This window comes from Ascaphus truei, chromosome 21 (assembly GCF_040206685.1).
Source record: "Ascaphus truei isolate aAscTru1 chromosome 21, aAscTru1.hap1, whole genome shotgun sequence".
Lineage (NCBI taxonomy): Eukaryota > Metazoa > Chordata > Amphibia > Anura > Ascaphidae > Ascaphus > Ascaphus truei.
Genome location: NC_134503.1, coordinates 1,493,129 through 1,510,385, shown reverse-complemented (window position 1 = coordinate 1,510,385; position 17,257 = coordinate 1,493,129). Strand labels below are relative to the sequence as shown.

The following is a 17,257-nucleotide window of genomic DNA, read 5'->3' as shown; positions in this document are numbered from 1 at the left end:
TCGTAAAGAGAAATCCGGGGAGGCAGACTATCAGGTGGTAGGGGCAATACGGGAAAGTCGGGACACTACAGCCTGAGGGACTGACTGTATGCCTTTCTCTCCTATGGATATGCCTTATGTTTGAAGGCCAGTTAATACAGTTCAAGGGGCAGTTGGAGTTAACCCCTAATTTGTCTCCCCCTGATGTCTCCCCCCAAATGATGAATGGAGATCCTGTTGATTAAATTGATGCCCCCAGATGCAGAGCTATCCTGTTGAGCGGCCTCGCAAACCTCAAGGTAACACCTAAAACAAAACAAACAAAAAGCAGAAACCCTTACCTGTACACATCATGGCGGCTCCTGGTGGAACGCACGGTGACCATCATGGCGGAGGTGCAAGATCTGGGCCTCGTGGCGGCATCGTGGAAGTGCAGGATGCTCGGGCGGGAGAGCTGGGGGAGTGACTACCTCTTTCGCGGGCTCCAGGTAAGAAAATGGCGTCACCGGATGTGGAAGGGGCGCCATCTTGGAGGAGGTAGCAAAGAACCCAAATGCAATGTCATCACTTGGCGCCAACCACTGTCCGATCCCGCGAGAAGAGAGGCAGGGACAGAAAAACCCGGCAGCATGAACTGCGGAGCTCAGGGCCAGCCGGGAAGACTAACAAAAGAGGCCTCCGGACGACACCAAACAGAAAGGAACGATAAAGTGACAGCACCCCGCAACAAGCCGCAGAAGGAGAACAAGCACCGCCGAACACGAGGAAAACGGAGCAACGAGATAGAGTCGTCCCACCACCGACACAGCTACAGACAGCAGCTGAACCAATAAACATTGTCTTTACAAAAACACTGCGATACAAACAATCATTTCCCCCATGCCTGGTCTCCTAAATAAAGAACCACTAGACTAGGGATGTGGGGCTCCCCAAAGGGAAGGGATAGAGGGTAAAGACATAAAATATAACATCCCGCAACAGGCAACTGGGTATAAGGGGAGGGGAGTGAAAAGGGAAGGGGTGGGAAAGACATGACAATTCAATAACTTTAAAAAAAAAAAAAAAGGGGGAGAGACACTAGAAACATGGGGGAAGTTGCAGTAACAAAGTTGGACTGCCAGAGGTTATGTTCTGTTAGGATGTGGTTAAGATTAAATTCTACAATTGGGGGGGGGGGGCGGAGGGTGCCCTCCAGTTTCGCCATGGGCATGAGCCTCCACATGGGCATGGGGGGAAACCCCTTCCAGAGGCCCATGAAAGTCCCCACTGGGCCAGCAAGGGGGACCGGTAGAGGGGGGTGGTGGTCCATCCCGGACTACGCTCGAGCTGTACGTCCAGGAGGGGCAGAGAAGGCGATTGGGGGGGACTGGTCTCGCCCATACGCCGGACGTGTTGACACACTACTTACATGTCTTGTTATATGTGTTTATTTGTTCCCCCAGTGTGCATTCCCTTGTTTTTCCCGGCTGCAGTCAGAAACCACAGGAAGAATCGGACGGTGCCCGACAACATGGCCCCAGGCACAGGTGAAAGCTTACAGACAAGCAAAGGTTTGGAAATACACAAATGTGTAAGGGGATTACTATTCTCTCGCATAACGTGAAAGGCTTTAATAGCCTAGGGAAGCGCAAACTAGCCATGGCGGACTATAAAAAAAACAGACCCCGACATAATTTTGCTACAAGAGACACACTTCTCCAAATCCAGTTCCCCGGAGTATATAGACTATAGATTTAAGACTTGGTTCTCAGCCTCAGCCTCAGCCAGTAAAAAAAAAAGAGGGGTAGCCATACTACTTCACAACCGTTTGCCTCTTGCGGTTAAGACCATCAAAAAAGACAGCAACGGCCGATACTTGATTATCATCGGTGAAATACGAGGTCAACCGATCACATTGGCAAACGTATACGCCCCGAGCGACGATGCAAACACGTTCCTAGAGAAGTTCTTCTCCGTCCTCCAGAGGATTGCGCAGGGCTGCGTGGTCCTTGGGGGCGACTTTAACCAGACACTTGATCCGATAATGGATAGATGCACCCCGAGCGGTCACACTAAATCGAAAATCAGACAAACCTTGAACAGGGGGCTGAGAACCAATAATCTTCTAGATATATGGCGTGAGCAACATCGACACGACAAAGGGTTTACATTCTACTCCCACCCACACGACAGATACAGTAGGATAGACTACCTCTTTGTCTAGCAGAATGGTTTCTCAGATCTCTCACTCGGGCATCCACGATATTTCGTGGTCAGATCACGCGCCGATAGAGCTGCGGTGCTCGGATTTCATACTTGACAGACCAGGAGCGAACTGGAAACTTAATGAAGTGTTACTAAAAATCCCCGAAATTTCACAAAAAGTGGGGGATAAAAATCAGGGAATACTTTCAGGAGAATCTGGGAAGCGTAGCTTCACAAGCTACCCTATGGGAAGCCCATAAGGCAACTCTGAGAGGAGAGCTCATAGGGATCGCGAGTAGGCGAAAGAGGGAAAAGGACAAAAAAATTAATCAGTTACAAGCAGAATTGGCAGCCCTATCGACCCTCCATAAAGTTAACAAGAATGCAATGACCCTTAAGGAGTTGCTAGACACCAAAACTAAACTTAACATATTGCTAGCCTCCCGTGCTGAGAAAGAGCTGACATGGTGCAAGCGGAAATTTTTCTAAAAAGCGAACAAGCCAGATACCCTACTTGCCAACAAACTTCGAGACAGAAACCAAGTCTCCCAAATTCAGACAATTCGAACAGCGCAGGGGGATCTTACCTCTGACCCTAAAAAAAATCGTAAATGAATTTAAAGCATATTATGAAACCCTATATGATGGAGCAAAGGTGACCCATACGCCAACCACAAAAGCCCGACTAAAGACGTTCTTAACAGAGGCTCAGTTACCAAAAGTGACCAGAGAGGAGAGGGATGCACTACAGGCAGACTTCACTATAGAGGAAATCCTAGAGGTAATGAAGTCATTGAAAGCAGCCAAGGTCCCTGGCCCGGATGGCTTTTCCAACCTCTATTACAAGAAATTCCGCAATTTATTAGCTCCTCACCTCCTAAAACTGTGCAATTCCTTCCTGGCCGGTGCCCCCATCCCAGGCTCGATGCTCCAGGCGTCGATCTCTGTGATCCACAAACAGGGAAAGGACCCAGCGGACTGTAAAAGCTATAGACCCATCTCATTGATAAACTCAGACACAAAAATCTTTTCCAAACTACTGGCTAACCACCTTAACCAGGTGTTACCGAAGTTGGTCCATCCCGATCAATTAGGGTTCATCTGTGGGCGACAGGCGTCAGATAACACCAGACGGATTATAGATTTGATTGATTTGGCACAAAAAAAACATATCCCGTTTATGGTGCTCAGTCTAGACGCAGAAAAAGCGTTCGACAGAATTGACTGGCCCTACTTGAGAGAGACGCTGGGGGAATTCGGCCTGGGTGGGAGAATGTTGGAGGCAATTTTCGCTCTATATCAGGGACCGGTGGCGAAGGTCAGGCACCAGCGCTTCCCTTCGGGAGAATTCCTGATCAGGAGCGGCACCAGACAAGGCTGTCCTCTTTCGCCCCTCCTCTTTGCGCTATGCATTGAGCCCCTAGCGGCGCACATTCGTCTCAGCCCGAACATAGCAGGAATCCAAATTAGTGAACAGCGACATAAAGTGGCCCTGTACGCTTATGACGTGATACTAACACTATCACAGCCCCTCACCTCTCTGCCGAATGTCTTTCAATTACTAGGGGAATTTAACGCGATATCAGGGTTCAAAATTAACCAGGCAAAATCAGAAGCCCTGAACATCAACCTACCTAAAGTCACCGAGAAATTTATCACGGTGAACTTTGATTTTAAATGGCAAACCTCCTCTATTAAATATCTAGGGATAAATATCACAAAGCAATTCGGCACCCTATATAAAGCAAATTATCCCAGACTGATACGGACACTGAAGGAAGATCTCCGAAAGTGGGCAGGGTACAGTATATCCTGGATCGGCAAGATCCAGTCTCTAAAAATGAATCTCCTCCCTAGAATTCTGTACCTATTTCAGACCCTATCGGTCCCTATAAACAGGGAAGATATCCTTCGGCTACAGTCCGCAATGGTGAAGTTCGTCTGGGGTAATAAAACCCCCCGCATTAAAACTAGCACAATGATTCGGCCCACAACAAGAGGAGGGTTAGTGGTACCTTGCCTGTTATCGTATTTCAGAGCGGCCCAATTAACTCAAATTATCCAGTGGCACACCCACCCTAGTCTGAGGCGGTGGGTGGAACTGGAGGCGGCCTGCTGTGCCCCGGTGGCACTTCAGGACCTAATATGGCTCCAAAAAAGGTGCATAAAACCATTAGTAACCCGCTCTCCGCGATAGACAGCTCATTGGCAGTATGGGACAAGAGCAAATATAAGTTCGCCCTAACAAGGCAACACTCCTTGATGACCCCAATTTTGGGAAACCCTGATTTCGCTCCAGGCCTGCAAAAGAAAGATTTCGCAATCCGGAAACAGAAAGGCTACACACGTCTTCTCCACCTGGAGGGTAGAATATCAATCAAACCTTTTGAGCAAATTAAATCTGAACAAACAGTACCAAATTCAGAATTTTTTTAGATACCTCCAATTAAGGGATTTCTATGATAAATTTCCAATCCGCGCTAAGCGGACTAATTTCGAACAGCTCTGTTCTAGAGGAACAGGTGCCAAGAGACTCTTCTCTGAGATGTACAGGGAGGTGGTCTGCTCGACTCTAGACGACGACGTGGCACTTAGTTACAGGACCAGATGGGAGAGAGACCTAGGGGAAACTTTAGACGACGAGGACTGGGACTATATTATCTTAGCAGCATCTAAGAGCTCAATATGCAGAACATTAAAGGAGAACGCGTATAAGGTCCTGATGAGGTGGTACTTGACCCCGATACGATTATCTAGGTTTGTCACGGGTTACCCCCCATTGTGTCCTAAACAATGTGGGGAACAGGCAGACTTGCTGCACATGCTGTGGGGTTGCTCCAAGATACTTCCAATCTGGGAAGACATCAGGAATTGGCTCCAGAGAATTCTCGATCGCACGATCCCTTTCGACCCCTGGTTGTTTCTGCTGGCCAGACGCACCCCGGGGCTAAACAGATCAGAGCACAAATTAATTGCACATTTTGCAACTGCTCTGAGATGCGAAATCGCAGCATTGTGGAAACAGCCCGAGATACCCAATATCCCACAAATCAGGAATAGCATTTGGTATGTGTGCCGGATGGAACAGTTAACGAGTCTGGTTAACGACACCGGCACAAATTTCCTAAAAGTTTGGGCGCCTTGGTTAGCCCTGACCGACATCCCAGGGATCAATGCCTCCAATATATTGCTTTAATAGTCATGGACGCGTTCTCCTCGGATGTGTGCAGACGTATAGGGGATAATTAAACGAAACGGGAGGGATGGACAAACAGAGTGGGTCGCAGGGTGACTAGTCAGTGTATGTAGTAACCGTCAGCAGACGATCGAGAACAGTAAGCTGAGACCGACCCCAGGGCCTAGCAAAGCCGGGATCCTCCGAGAGTCTCCAGAGGACTCGAAATTACCTGCGACAGCCACCCCCCCCCCTCTCCCCTGTTGTATCCTTGTCAGATGTCTGGTTGGTCTGTCAGTCTCCCCAGTATGTCCGTTATGAGTACCTACAATAAACGCATTGACATGAGTACCCTTATATACGACATTGGGTTGGTAGATACTGTTATGATTGTACCATGCACTCAATAAAAACTTCTTTGGTTAAAAAAAAAAAAAATTAAAAAAGGAAGCGCTATACAACATTTCAGGTTCATAAACAAGACAATAAATCTAATTGAGTTTGTTGAGGAAAATAAATGTTGAGTGAAACTAAAAAAACATGAGAAATTATATTTTAATCAGAATGCAGTTTCCACAAATGAGTAAAAATGTTGAATTTTAAATAAAGCTTTTATTTATAACACAGGGATATACTTTCTTCAGTGTTAGACAAAAGCAAAGCGACGGACATTTAGAATGCGGCCCTGTCCTTCTGCCTGCAGATGGCATTTCATTTATCCCATGGAAAGCAAACTCTTGAAACACAAAATGGCTCTCAATACCGTCAGGATGCTGAACAGAAAAACTCGTTTCAAATTTTTACCTTTACAAAATATAAATATATATAATTTTTCTTTGCAGTCTGTAATATTGCTAGCATTACATTACTATCTTGTAGGGTGTAGGTGTGCTCATAAAAGGCATTCTGGAATTACCCCCAACCTGCTTTCAGCTTATATTGCTTTGGTCTCACAAGGGAAAATTGAGTTTTCACTTAAGCGTATTAAAATGTCAACACCTATACAAATAAAAGTTGATAAAGTAGGATTTAATTGTTTTGCAATTCCCAAGAATGCAAAAAAATAAATATAAAAAGGAGGTTTAAAAAGGTAACAGAAATACTATCCTATTTAGCATTAAAAAAAAAAAAAAAAAAAGCTTACAAGTTACGTGACCTTACACCTGCCTCATTCCTGAGTGTCACATTGTCAGAGCAAACTCTTCCCTTTAAACAATGTTTACATTTCCTATTTAATTTGCTGACATACAATAACCAGATGTTCCCCCACTCCCCTCTGGAGGAATGAGACAGTGCTCATGTGGTGTGCCTGTAATAGTTTAGACCAGGGGTGCATAAACTTTTCCCCCTGTAGGCTGCCCCCTTACCTTGACTCTGGTGTCAAATGACCCCACGTTGCCATGGTAACGTGGGGGTCAATGGCGCTGTGTAGCTGGAAGCCAAGGTAAGTTACAGAGGCCTCACATGGTACCCCGGCATTTAATTTAAATGCCTTGGGGGAAGAGCGCGGGACCTCTGTAACCACCGCTCCCCCGGTTAAGACTACAACAAACACAAACATGTTTTGAACACAGCTGCGTGAAAGAATACAAATACAACAGAATGGGATTTTAATCAAAGGAAAACGGTGCAAAATTATCTCCTAATTCTCCTATCCCCAATTCTTCCCTATGAAAAACACTGATAATCCAAGGCGGCGATATTTTTCTATAAAAGCATTGAAGCAGAGGTCTCCGGAGCTGAACCCCATTAATTTCAGCTCCGGGGAACCCCTGCTTCCGGAGATATTAACATCCAAAGTAGGTGCCGATAGCCGCTCTGGCTCAGCAAGCAGGGCTTTATAGTTTGAGCTCCTGCATCACATGGACCAACAGGAAGCCACACCGATGACATCACAGCTTCCTATTGGCCTGCAGGGCCCGATATCGTTAAACGGCGTACGTATTGTGAACCCTGGTAGCTGAGGAGAGCTGCTACTGGCACCTAATTTGGAGGCAAGTATCTCCAGAAGCAGGGGTCCCCGGAGTCAACATTAACGGGGTTCAGCTGCGCAGACCTCCTGCTTCTCCCCTATATAAAACATTAACGGGGTTCAGCTCCGCAGACCTCCTGCTTCTCCCCTATATAAAACATTAACGGGGTTCAGCTCCGCAGACCTCCTGCTTCTCCCCTATATAAAACATTAACGGGGTTCAGCTCCGCAGACCTCCTGCTTCACCCCTATATAAAACATTAACGGGGTTCAGCTCCGCAGACCTCCTGCTTCTCCCCTATATAAAACATTAACGGGGTTCAGCTCCGCAGACCTCCTGCTTCTCCCCTATATAAAACATTAACGGGGTTCAGCTCCGCAGACCTGCTTCACCCCTATATAAAACACTTATTTTTTTTAACAGAATTCGCTGTCTTTGGTTGCTTTTTTAAAGGTCACTTGTACACAACTTTAAATTGTGCGTTGTAGTAAAATATAAAATCATTGAGTAAAATCTAAGCGAGGCGTCCTGGTGAATGCTTCAATTAATAAAATGCGGGGATTTTTTTTTTTTTTTTTTTGTAATTCAAGACATTTTACAAAAACTAGTAATTTACACTTTTTTTTTAACAGTTTGTTCAAAATTCCTTTCTAATAAAAGAAAAAACATTATTTAAAGCAACAAATTAAAATTGCCTCTCGGAAACAGAAAAGCTAATGCTGGAAACGTGTACCCCCGAATGCATCCCATCCGTTTCAACGTTTTCAGACAAAGTATAGGACCTTATTTTTGCATCACTTACAAAAATTAACTTGTCCATACAACCAGCGTGAAAAGTATTGTTGTTGCAATATATAGTAAAAATATACTTGTTCCTTCTCATTAGAACAGATATGGAAACTGTAAAACCTGGCGATATTGGAAAAAGGTTTCCCCAGGCGGCGAACGCGGGTATTCGCAGTATTGCTGTGCGACGCGCGACCCCCCCCCCCCCCCCCGAGGGCTGCAGTAAGAACGTGTTGGGGTTGGCAGCGTGTGGAGAAGTGTTTGCAAGACATGATTTCAGGGACAGAATGTGCTCATCCCAACACTTCAATCTGAAAAAAAGACAAAAAAAAGAGTGAAATCAGAAGCCTGGAATTATTGTCGTGTTGTGGAGAAGAAACTGCATTATCATCCAATGCAAAGTAATAGGAGGTGCGTATAACATACATAGTCTTATTCAAAATTATATCCATCTCCATCTATACATCATGGCACTTGAAATAGGAAAAACATTTGTGTGACTCCAATTTCAGATTCCCAAAGGTATAATTAAATATGCAGCAGTGGTGTTCTTTCTATACAAGAGGTGTAACGTGTTTCAGCTCCGGCCACGGACCTCCGCATCTAACGCTGCAACACATACTGTATACAGAGGACAAGAGTTTAAAGATTAGCGGTGCAAGTTGGAAACTAGGAGAGAGACAGCCATGTTAAAAGGAGCAATCCAAGACAGCGATTCCCCCCTCCCCCCTTTAATATATAATTGCAGCAGGGGGACCCTGTTAATATCAGCTCTGGGGACCCCCTGATCCCAGAGATACTTCCCTCTGAAGTAGGTGCCGGTAGCTGCTCTGGCTCAGCGAGCATGGCTTTCACGCTCCTGCATCACATGGCCAATAGGAAGCCGCACCGATAACATCGCGGCTTCCTATTGGCTTGCGGGCTGGAAGAATATCTGAAGAGCGGACATATTGTGAACCCTGGCAGCAGAGGAGAGTGGCTACCGGCACCTACTTCGAAGGCAAGTATCTCCGGGCATGCGGGAATCCCCGGAGCTCACATTAACGGGGTTCAGCTCCGGGGACCTCCGGCTTCAAATCCAATATAAATAAATTCGCAAATCCTCCACCTTGGATTGCCCGTTTAAACCGTCTGGCAAGTGCTCATCCAGCACCAGCTGAGTCATGGCAGCGAAAGTCAATAATAGAAGTAGTATCAGCGTGAGGGAATACCAGGGAAATAATAATAATAATAATAATAATAATAAGGCGTTGGAAGCTACCAGCCCAGCGGTGGGATGTTAAGATCAGGAGCTGATAGGAATGCAGGAAATGTAATCCTGTCTTTTGATTTGAAGTGGACAGAGACGCACGCTGAAGTCTCAAGGTAAAGAGCGATATTAGTTACAGTCTGACATTTTGCTGCAGCGTTCTGCCGGCGGGGACACTTCACGGCGATGCGCCAAACCACTGCATGTTTAAATGTCCCGCACGGAACCGCTACACTGCCAAGACAGGCCGCTCCGACGTGCCATCTTTAAATGTCCCGTGGGAGCAGCCTGTGTAGGCCGTGTAGCGGTTCCATGAGTGACATTTAAACATGCAGTGGTCGGAGTGTCAGACCTGGCTTAGCGGGTCTGGTGCACGGCGGACCAGACATCGCGACAAAGTGTCCCAGTGGTATTTTGGTTACCGTAAAGCTGCAGCTGCGAAACGACACACACACACACACACACACACACACACACACACACACACACACACACACACACACACACACACACACACACACACACACACACACACACACACACACACACACACACACACACACACACACACACACACACACACACACACACACACACACACACACACACACACACACACACACACACACACACACACACACACACACACGTATTACATTACATACCAAATAAACTTTTTGTTTTTGGCGTATGAGATTTTGCCTTAGTAGCAGATCTTGGTTGACTGGTTGTGGAGGGGTCACGTGCCCCTTCCAGACACTCCACGCGCTGAGTTAGTGCCAACTTCTGCTTTATAGCCATGCGAAGCAACGTATTCAAGGTTTTCTTCTCGTCTTCAGCTGCAGCTAGCTGACGTTGCATCGCCTCCAACTGGGACACATACTGGTCACATCTAGCGAGACAGAAGAACCAGAAAACTAGAGGATTGGTAATGCATGCACATGCTCTTACAGAGCCGAGAAACCACGAAGTACCAGGACACTGTTACAAACTCGGAAATACGGCTTTGAGTCACAAACAATGGCGACCCAAAAGGCCATTTACTTGGGATGTAGTCAGAGGTTGCTGGGTCATAATTGCAATTTAGCAACAACAACAATCATCAAATTCTTGCTGCCAACAAGCAGCTTCCTACGCATCTTGGTGAAAACCAGCAAAGGTTTCTAAACCTTGAATAGCACGTTACATTTGTGTCAGAACTCCAGTATGTGTCAGATTAGTACAATGCTTCAAAGCAGGACGGATTATTCCAAGACTCTGAAGTCACCATGTTGCAGGGGTTTCCCCAAAGTCCAGGTCCTAGGGATATTGCTACATGAGTTCAAAAATCGGTGGCCACATGATTTCGACTGAACCATCTGTGCTCAAGCCTGCACAAGCTGGTCTGTAAGTGGGGTTTGAGGACTGAAGTTCAGGGCCGCTCCATCGTATAATACAGGATTCTGCCTAGGTCTTCTCTGCAACTAGCTCGAAGCCCACACTGTTCAGTTTTACTTCCCAACAGATATTACTTTTACATTATAAAAAAGGTGCAATCTGTGAGTAATTGTAGACAGACATTTCTTTTTTTTCCCCATGACTATACCAGGGGTGCGCAAACTTGAGCTGCGCCCTCCTGCCCGGGAGCTGCAGCGTTTGTGCCCCTCCCAATGACTCGTTGTCAAATGACGTCGCGGGCCATGCGACATTACGTCACCATCACGCCATTTGACGCGCGTTGCCATGGCAATGTGTGACGGCACAATGCTGCGTTGCCATGGCAATGTGTCACCGAAGGCCTGCAGAAAGCAGGTGAGTTACAGTGGCCTCACGCCTCCGCTGAAAGAGCGCGGAGCCTCTGTAACCGCCCACGCCCCCCTTACAAATTCTCCCGCCTCCCCTGGGGGCGCACCGCTGGACAATACTACAGAAATAGGCTTGAATTTGCGCAGAGTTAAATATGCCATCTTCTCTTATGGAAGTCATTTAAATGCTCACGGATTACATTTGCATTATTTTTAGGAATACATTTTTAATTTATTAATGACATTCATTACTATGACTACATTTTAAAGATTAAGCAATTTTTGTTTTGCTTGAAATACACTGGTTTACAGGTTCAGAACTAACCACCAGTGGGCATCCTGTCTTCTACCTGTGGACCAGGTCCTCACGCGGCAAGGGGAACCCACTCAGGCGGTGATTGCTGAAGTTTGGGCCCGGTTAGCCCACCCAGGTGGTACTCCCTTGGCTGCCGGGGAAGGCTCCACACCACAGATAGGGCGTGTGGAGAGGAGGCCCTTCAGAAATGCTGGAACACTGTTCCAGCTGGGAAAATAAAAATACCAGAACAGCGTTCGGGCGCATGGAGGATGGGCCCCGGTGCAGCTGAACCGGCTGCACACATGGTAGCTCCCCACCGCTGGTTGACGCATTTGATGTCGCTATGAATATCATGGTCTGGCATTACAGGGGCTGCATAATAGCTGTGTTATACTGTTTGCCCGTGGTCTAGGAGAAATCACGTTCTGCGCAGCTGTGAAATGGAAGGGCCATTCCTCTCCTGTTCCGTGTCCCACCATCGCTCCCCGAGGAGCAGTCACGTGATTGCAAAGTTACAGGAGGGCCTGTGGCATTTTGGTGCTGTGGCCCCTCCGGCACGCCGTGTGTTAAATGGTTTCCTTCCTAGTTACCCTTGCATATGGGAAAATATTGCATTCCCTTCCTTACCTGTTTGCAAACACTGCCCGCAAAGAGGAAAATGTGGCAGCATCCTCCTTCAAGGCCTTCAACTCGTGCCTCAGCTTCAGCATCGTTTCCGAAACAGCAGTCTTCTCATTTTCATATTTGCTCTTCAGGTTGGCCAAGGCTACCTCAGCTGTCTGAACACAGATAAGCCAAGGGACACATTAACAAGGCTTAAACGTGGGTAGCAGAAATATGCAGAGCTCGGCACTACAGTATGGCACAACTTGCCATTCATAACATGGATACTTGCGCCCTTAAACACACTGAAGCGGTCTTGTGTGAAGCGCTAATGCCCAATTTCTAACCAACTATTTTACTTTAATGTGTATCCTACACTTAAAGATTACAATATATAAAAAGTAATAAATATCTATATACATATTATATATAGGTGAGGCTGCCTGAGAGAAAAAAAATAAATAAAAAAAAAATGCGGATCGATGCAGAACAGAATACCAACAAATATATTTCGGCGTCACTGATACGGTCCAGATGTGCCTGGTAAGCCCTGGTCATTTTAACAGGTCTGACTTCCCTCTTCTTGTCAGGGATTTGCCGCATATTGAATAGGGGGCCGATTAGTTGGTTACATTGTTTAACTTCACTGTTAATATTGCTATTCCAGATCCCAGATTTAGTGACAGTTCTGTTGCAGTCAAGACCTGAATATTGTCCATCATTTACTGCGCCGTCATATACCTACATCTGTATAATACGGACATGGGTTAACAGACCGTACATGCAAATCACCTGTGCTAATCTCCACACGCTAAAAAAAGCGTCTAGAGGAGCGTATATACACACGCATTTTTTGAAGGTGTAGAAAATACATTAATAAAAAACACGTTCTATGTTAGTGATACATGGGTCGGTCTGTGAAGGTCCAACATAAGAACCTTAGAGAAAGGAGCCGAAGCAAACAACTAAAGGCAATTACCAGCTGATTATATCATCAACTTCATAACCAAAACCTATACTACATTTTTTTTTTTCAACCAATTGTACTTGCCCCTCAACATCTGTAGTGTTCATATGTATACTAAGGCCTAACCTAGGAGTGCGTCTAGCATTTAAATATAGATAAAAACAATTCTTAAGTGGCTCCCGGTTTGCTAGATTACATTTTGTCCGCATTGTAAAAAGGATCTAGAATAATCTAGGATTAGGAGATCCCGCTTTCATGTATTTAAATAGAGGGATTGAAGCAGGGGGTCTCCAGGGCTGAATTGTGTTAATTTCAGCTCCAGAGACCCCCTGCTTCCCGGGATATTTCTGTAGGGGGTGCCGGCGTCTCTCCGCAGTCAGCAGCTCTGACGTGCCAACATAATAGCTGCGTTTAAATGTCCCGCGGGCCAATAGGAAGCTGTGACATCATCCCTTGCGGCTTCCTATTGGCGCGAGTGATCAGGACATTTAACCATGGAGATACCGGCACCCCCTACTGAGATATCTTGGGAAGCAGAGGGTTCCCAGAGCTGAAATTAACACAGTTCAGCTCCAGAGTACCCCTGCTTCAATCCTAGAACAAGATCAAATAATAGATAAAAAGCAGGAATGCCGAGAGAGGAAGACTGCGGCATATCGAACTTCGCATCAGTCAAATGCAAAAATAAACCACACAAACGATAAGAGGACTAACTTAATTTATTAATTTAGCAGAAATATAAAAAGCGACATTTACAAACTCATGATACAAAAACATAACATGTATAAAATATATAATTGCGGAACATTCTTAAAAAATAAATAAGGTAAGACCGGGAGCCCTGATCATTACAAAATGTACCTGCTTATTAGCCTTCAGAACAGTCCTCAGTGTGGCTATTTGTTCCCTCTTAGTGCTCACTAAAGATTTCAGTTTCATGATTTCCTCCACCAGAACCTCCTTATCCTTCTCCAGGTCCGAAGCGATGGATTGTATGGACGTGTGGTGCCAGGACACGGCCACAGCTCCCTGCAGATTCTTAATTTGGTCCTTAACAATGGCTACAAGATGGGTGATGTTCAGGGGTTCCCTTGCAGAGTCACCACAATCTGACCCAACAGAAGAGCCAGGGCTGCTCAGTGGGGAACGATCACCGCTCTGGTTCTCGGTTATCTCCACGTCTGGGTTAACCAAAAACTTGCCAAAGAAGTCTGAAGACTTCCTTTTTCGGAAATGCAGCTTGGAGCCCTTTCCATCTCTGTAGTAATCGAGCATCACCCGGCTGGGGGTCAGATTATTGCGCATGCAGACGTGGTGATAGAGATGCGTTAGCTCCTCCGTGAGAGACAGTAGTTCATCCTGAGCCAAATTTAGCTTGCTTTGAAAATCGCAGGACAACCTCCGTGCGGCCCTCAGCTCTCCCTGCAGCCCAGACAAGAGGCCTTTGTCAGTCTGTTCTGATCTGATGTAGAGTTTGAGCTTCTCAGCGACCACGCGAGTGTTCACCTCCCATTCTCCTTGCTCTGCCCGGTATTTGTCTTCTAAGTTCTGATATTGTTGCCGGATTTCTTTCAGCTCCTGTCTGAGCCTGGATACTTCCGTATCTTCCAGTCCACAGCTACATTTCAAAATGGTGTCTGTACGGTGTGAGAACCCCCTGCTGTCAGCGCTCTGCAGCTTTTGCAAGGCTTTCACTTGTTGAACCAGTTTGTCATTCTGCTCCTGTTTCTTACACAGCTCTTCCTTGGCAACATCCACATTTCCCTGCAACTCCTGCATGTTGTTCACCATGGAAGCCTTTTCATGATCGACCTGTGATACATAAAAGAAAGTGTGATATAGCCAGCTCTTGTACACATTACAAGTGTTTCACCATCACTTTGCAAATACAATGGACTCTTCGGGACAGAGCTAAATGACAAGAAGCTTAAAAGGAATATGGATATATTGTATATTCTTAACCATCGGTGTCAAAAGGGCTTGCAGAAGATTACACTGTCAAGCAGCAGATTAAAAATAAACATGCTCATTTTAGTGAAGGTCTGTGAGAAACTTTGGTAATTCAGAACTCCCCCATACCAACCTCAAAAAAAAAAAAATAATAAAGTGGTGCAAGGGCATTTTTCCAAGTACAAAAATAAAATAAGTATGACAGCACATTTTTATATTTTTTTATCAAGCAGTTGAAAGATTACAGAATAGGTAGCAATTAGATACAGAATTTGTAGTTTTGTATGCAGTTTGTAACAGGGGGTAGCATATAATTAAATAGGGTTTTCTGGGAGGAAAAGGTGTACAGAATCTAAACTATTTTTTTTTATATGTGAAATTACATTTTTTCTTTTGGCCAACGTTTCTTTATCGGAGGAGTTTTATGTAGGGCACTGATTTGATCCGCCAAACAATTAATGGCAGATTCCAGGCGGTATTATTGGGGGTTCCCAAGCCCACAGGGGGACTGCGCACCTAGTAAGGCCCCAAACTGCACCTCAAACTGCACGGCATTGTGGGGCATGACTTCGGACGCTAACGCAGTGAGCGACTGCTTTAGCACAGATGCCGTCTGCACAGGTACAAATTTGGGGCCGTATTAAAGCTTACGTGCCCAGCAAGCGCAGGACATTTTACTGCCTAGGATCAGTCAAAACGTGTTAGTAGTTTGACGAGTAGGCAACAAAATATAATAATATTTCTTGGATGACTGCTTTACTTTTATTGAAACCCCAAGTTAGCTTACACTCAAAATGTTCCTGTTCTGGAGGACTTCCGGTGACGTCACAGCCGATGGTCTGCTAGAGGAAGAGCTCCCGGCACCCTCACCAATCTACACACTAGAATAAGCTGACTCTACATCCCAACCCCCCCGAAAACTGATCCCACAGCAGGAATAAGCACCGGAGAGATGGCAGGGAAGCCGCAGAAAAAAAAACCAATGCCCCGTCACCAAGTTCTTCCCTCCGGCGCAACGCCATGCTGAAATCAGCTCCGAGGAGCAAGATGGCGTCGGGGGAGAACCAGAGCACGAGGTGCGCAGCGGCAGACACAGCCCGATTGACTCGGACCCCCCCGTCCTAAATAAAGACTTTTTCGATGCCCTAATTACCAAAATGAGGAAGGGAGTCCAGGAGGACACAGAAAAGGCCCTCCAAACCATCCGGGCAGAGGTGGAAGCGCTGACGGAGCGGACGAAGATCTGGAGGTGAAGATGGAGGGAATCTCAAATGAACAGGCTGAGACCCACGAGGAAGTACTGAGATGCGGAGAGGCGATCCGACATATACAAGATAAACTGGAAGATATGGAGAACAGGGAGCGGAGGCAGAACATCCGCCTCAAAAATATACCTGAATCCATCACCCACGAAGAACTTCAACCATACCTCCGCAGACTCTTCCTGCAGCTCGTTCCTGACCTCTCAGAGCATGACCTGCACACAGATCGTGCCCACAGAGCCCTGGCCCAGAAATCAACAGACCCAAACCGACACAGAGATGTGGTGCTGAGAATGCACGCATACTCTGCTAAAGACCGCATCATGACAGCGGCTAGGGAATTGAGGTCTGTGACTATGGATGGAGTGCAAATTCAACTCTACAACGATCTCTCCCAATTAACAATAAATAAAAGAAATGCACTGCGTCCACTCACCTCCTACCTCAGAGACCAGGGGGTGAAATACCGCTGGGGATTCCCCTTCAAACTAGTGGTGCTGCGCAATGGCCGCCACTACACAGCAACAACCCCTGAAGACGCCAAGAACTTCCTGAAGGCGTTAGGAATCCCGCTCCCACCGCAGAAGAACACCCGCCCCAGTACTGAGGAGACGCCAGAGATGACCCCTCAAGAAACTCCCCGCACATCGGAAAGACTAGCGAGCCAACGCCTCCGGTGAACCCCGACGAGCCAGCCAGCTGTGAGACCCAAGGAAACTACACGCGGCCTCTACAGTCTTCCCACGAAGTTCCAGAGGCCTTAAAGACCACAACATACACCCAACACAAGAACCCACAATAAACAAAACATACCCCTGAACCCGAGCCCCCCTGGCCTACATCCCACGAAATTCCCCCCCCCTTCCCTTCCCCCCCGATTCCCCCCCCCCCCTCCTGTCCTCCCCCCCCAACCCCCCCTCCCCTTCCCACTATCTCCCTATGTTCCCCCCCTCCCCTCCTCCCCCCCCCCCACACACGCTAAACGCCTACTTACCTTCACCGCTACCACCTGAGACCGAGAGGAACCGAGATCCCACTCGGGGCGTC

The 17,257-nt window shown here is 46.7% G+C and overlaps 1 protein-coding gene across 4 annotated transcripts in view; it reads right to left on the bottom strand.

Moving 5' to 3' along the window:
• Nucleotides 1-5,930: 5,930 nt before the first annotated feature.
• The window catches only part of LOC142471906 (protein bicaudal D homolog 2-like), a 28,872-nt gene continuing 17,545 nt past the window's right edge, over nucleotides 5,931-17,257 (bottom strand). For all 4 annotated transcript variants that reach the window (XM_075578353.1, XM_075578356.1, XM_075578354.1 and 1 more), the window contains exons 6-9: nucleotides 13,860-14,810; nucleotides 12,056-12,207; nucleotides 10,012-10,238; nucleotides 5,931-8,408 (exon numbers count right to left, since the gene is read on the bottom strand). In XM_075578353.1, coding sequence (XP_075434468.1) covers nucleotides 8,404-8,408; nucleotides 10,012-10,238; nucleotides 12,056-12,207; nucleotides 13,860-14,810 — 1,335 coding nt within the window. In that variant the 3' untranslated portion in view covers nucleotides 5,931-8,403. The remainder of the gene's footprint in view (nucleotides 8,409-10,011; nucleotides 10,239-12,055; nucleotides 12,208-13,859; nucleotides 14,811-17,257) is intronic.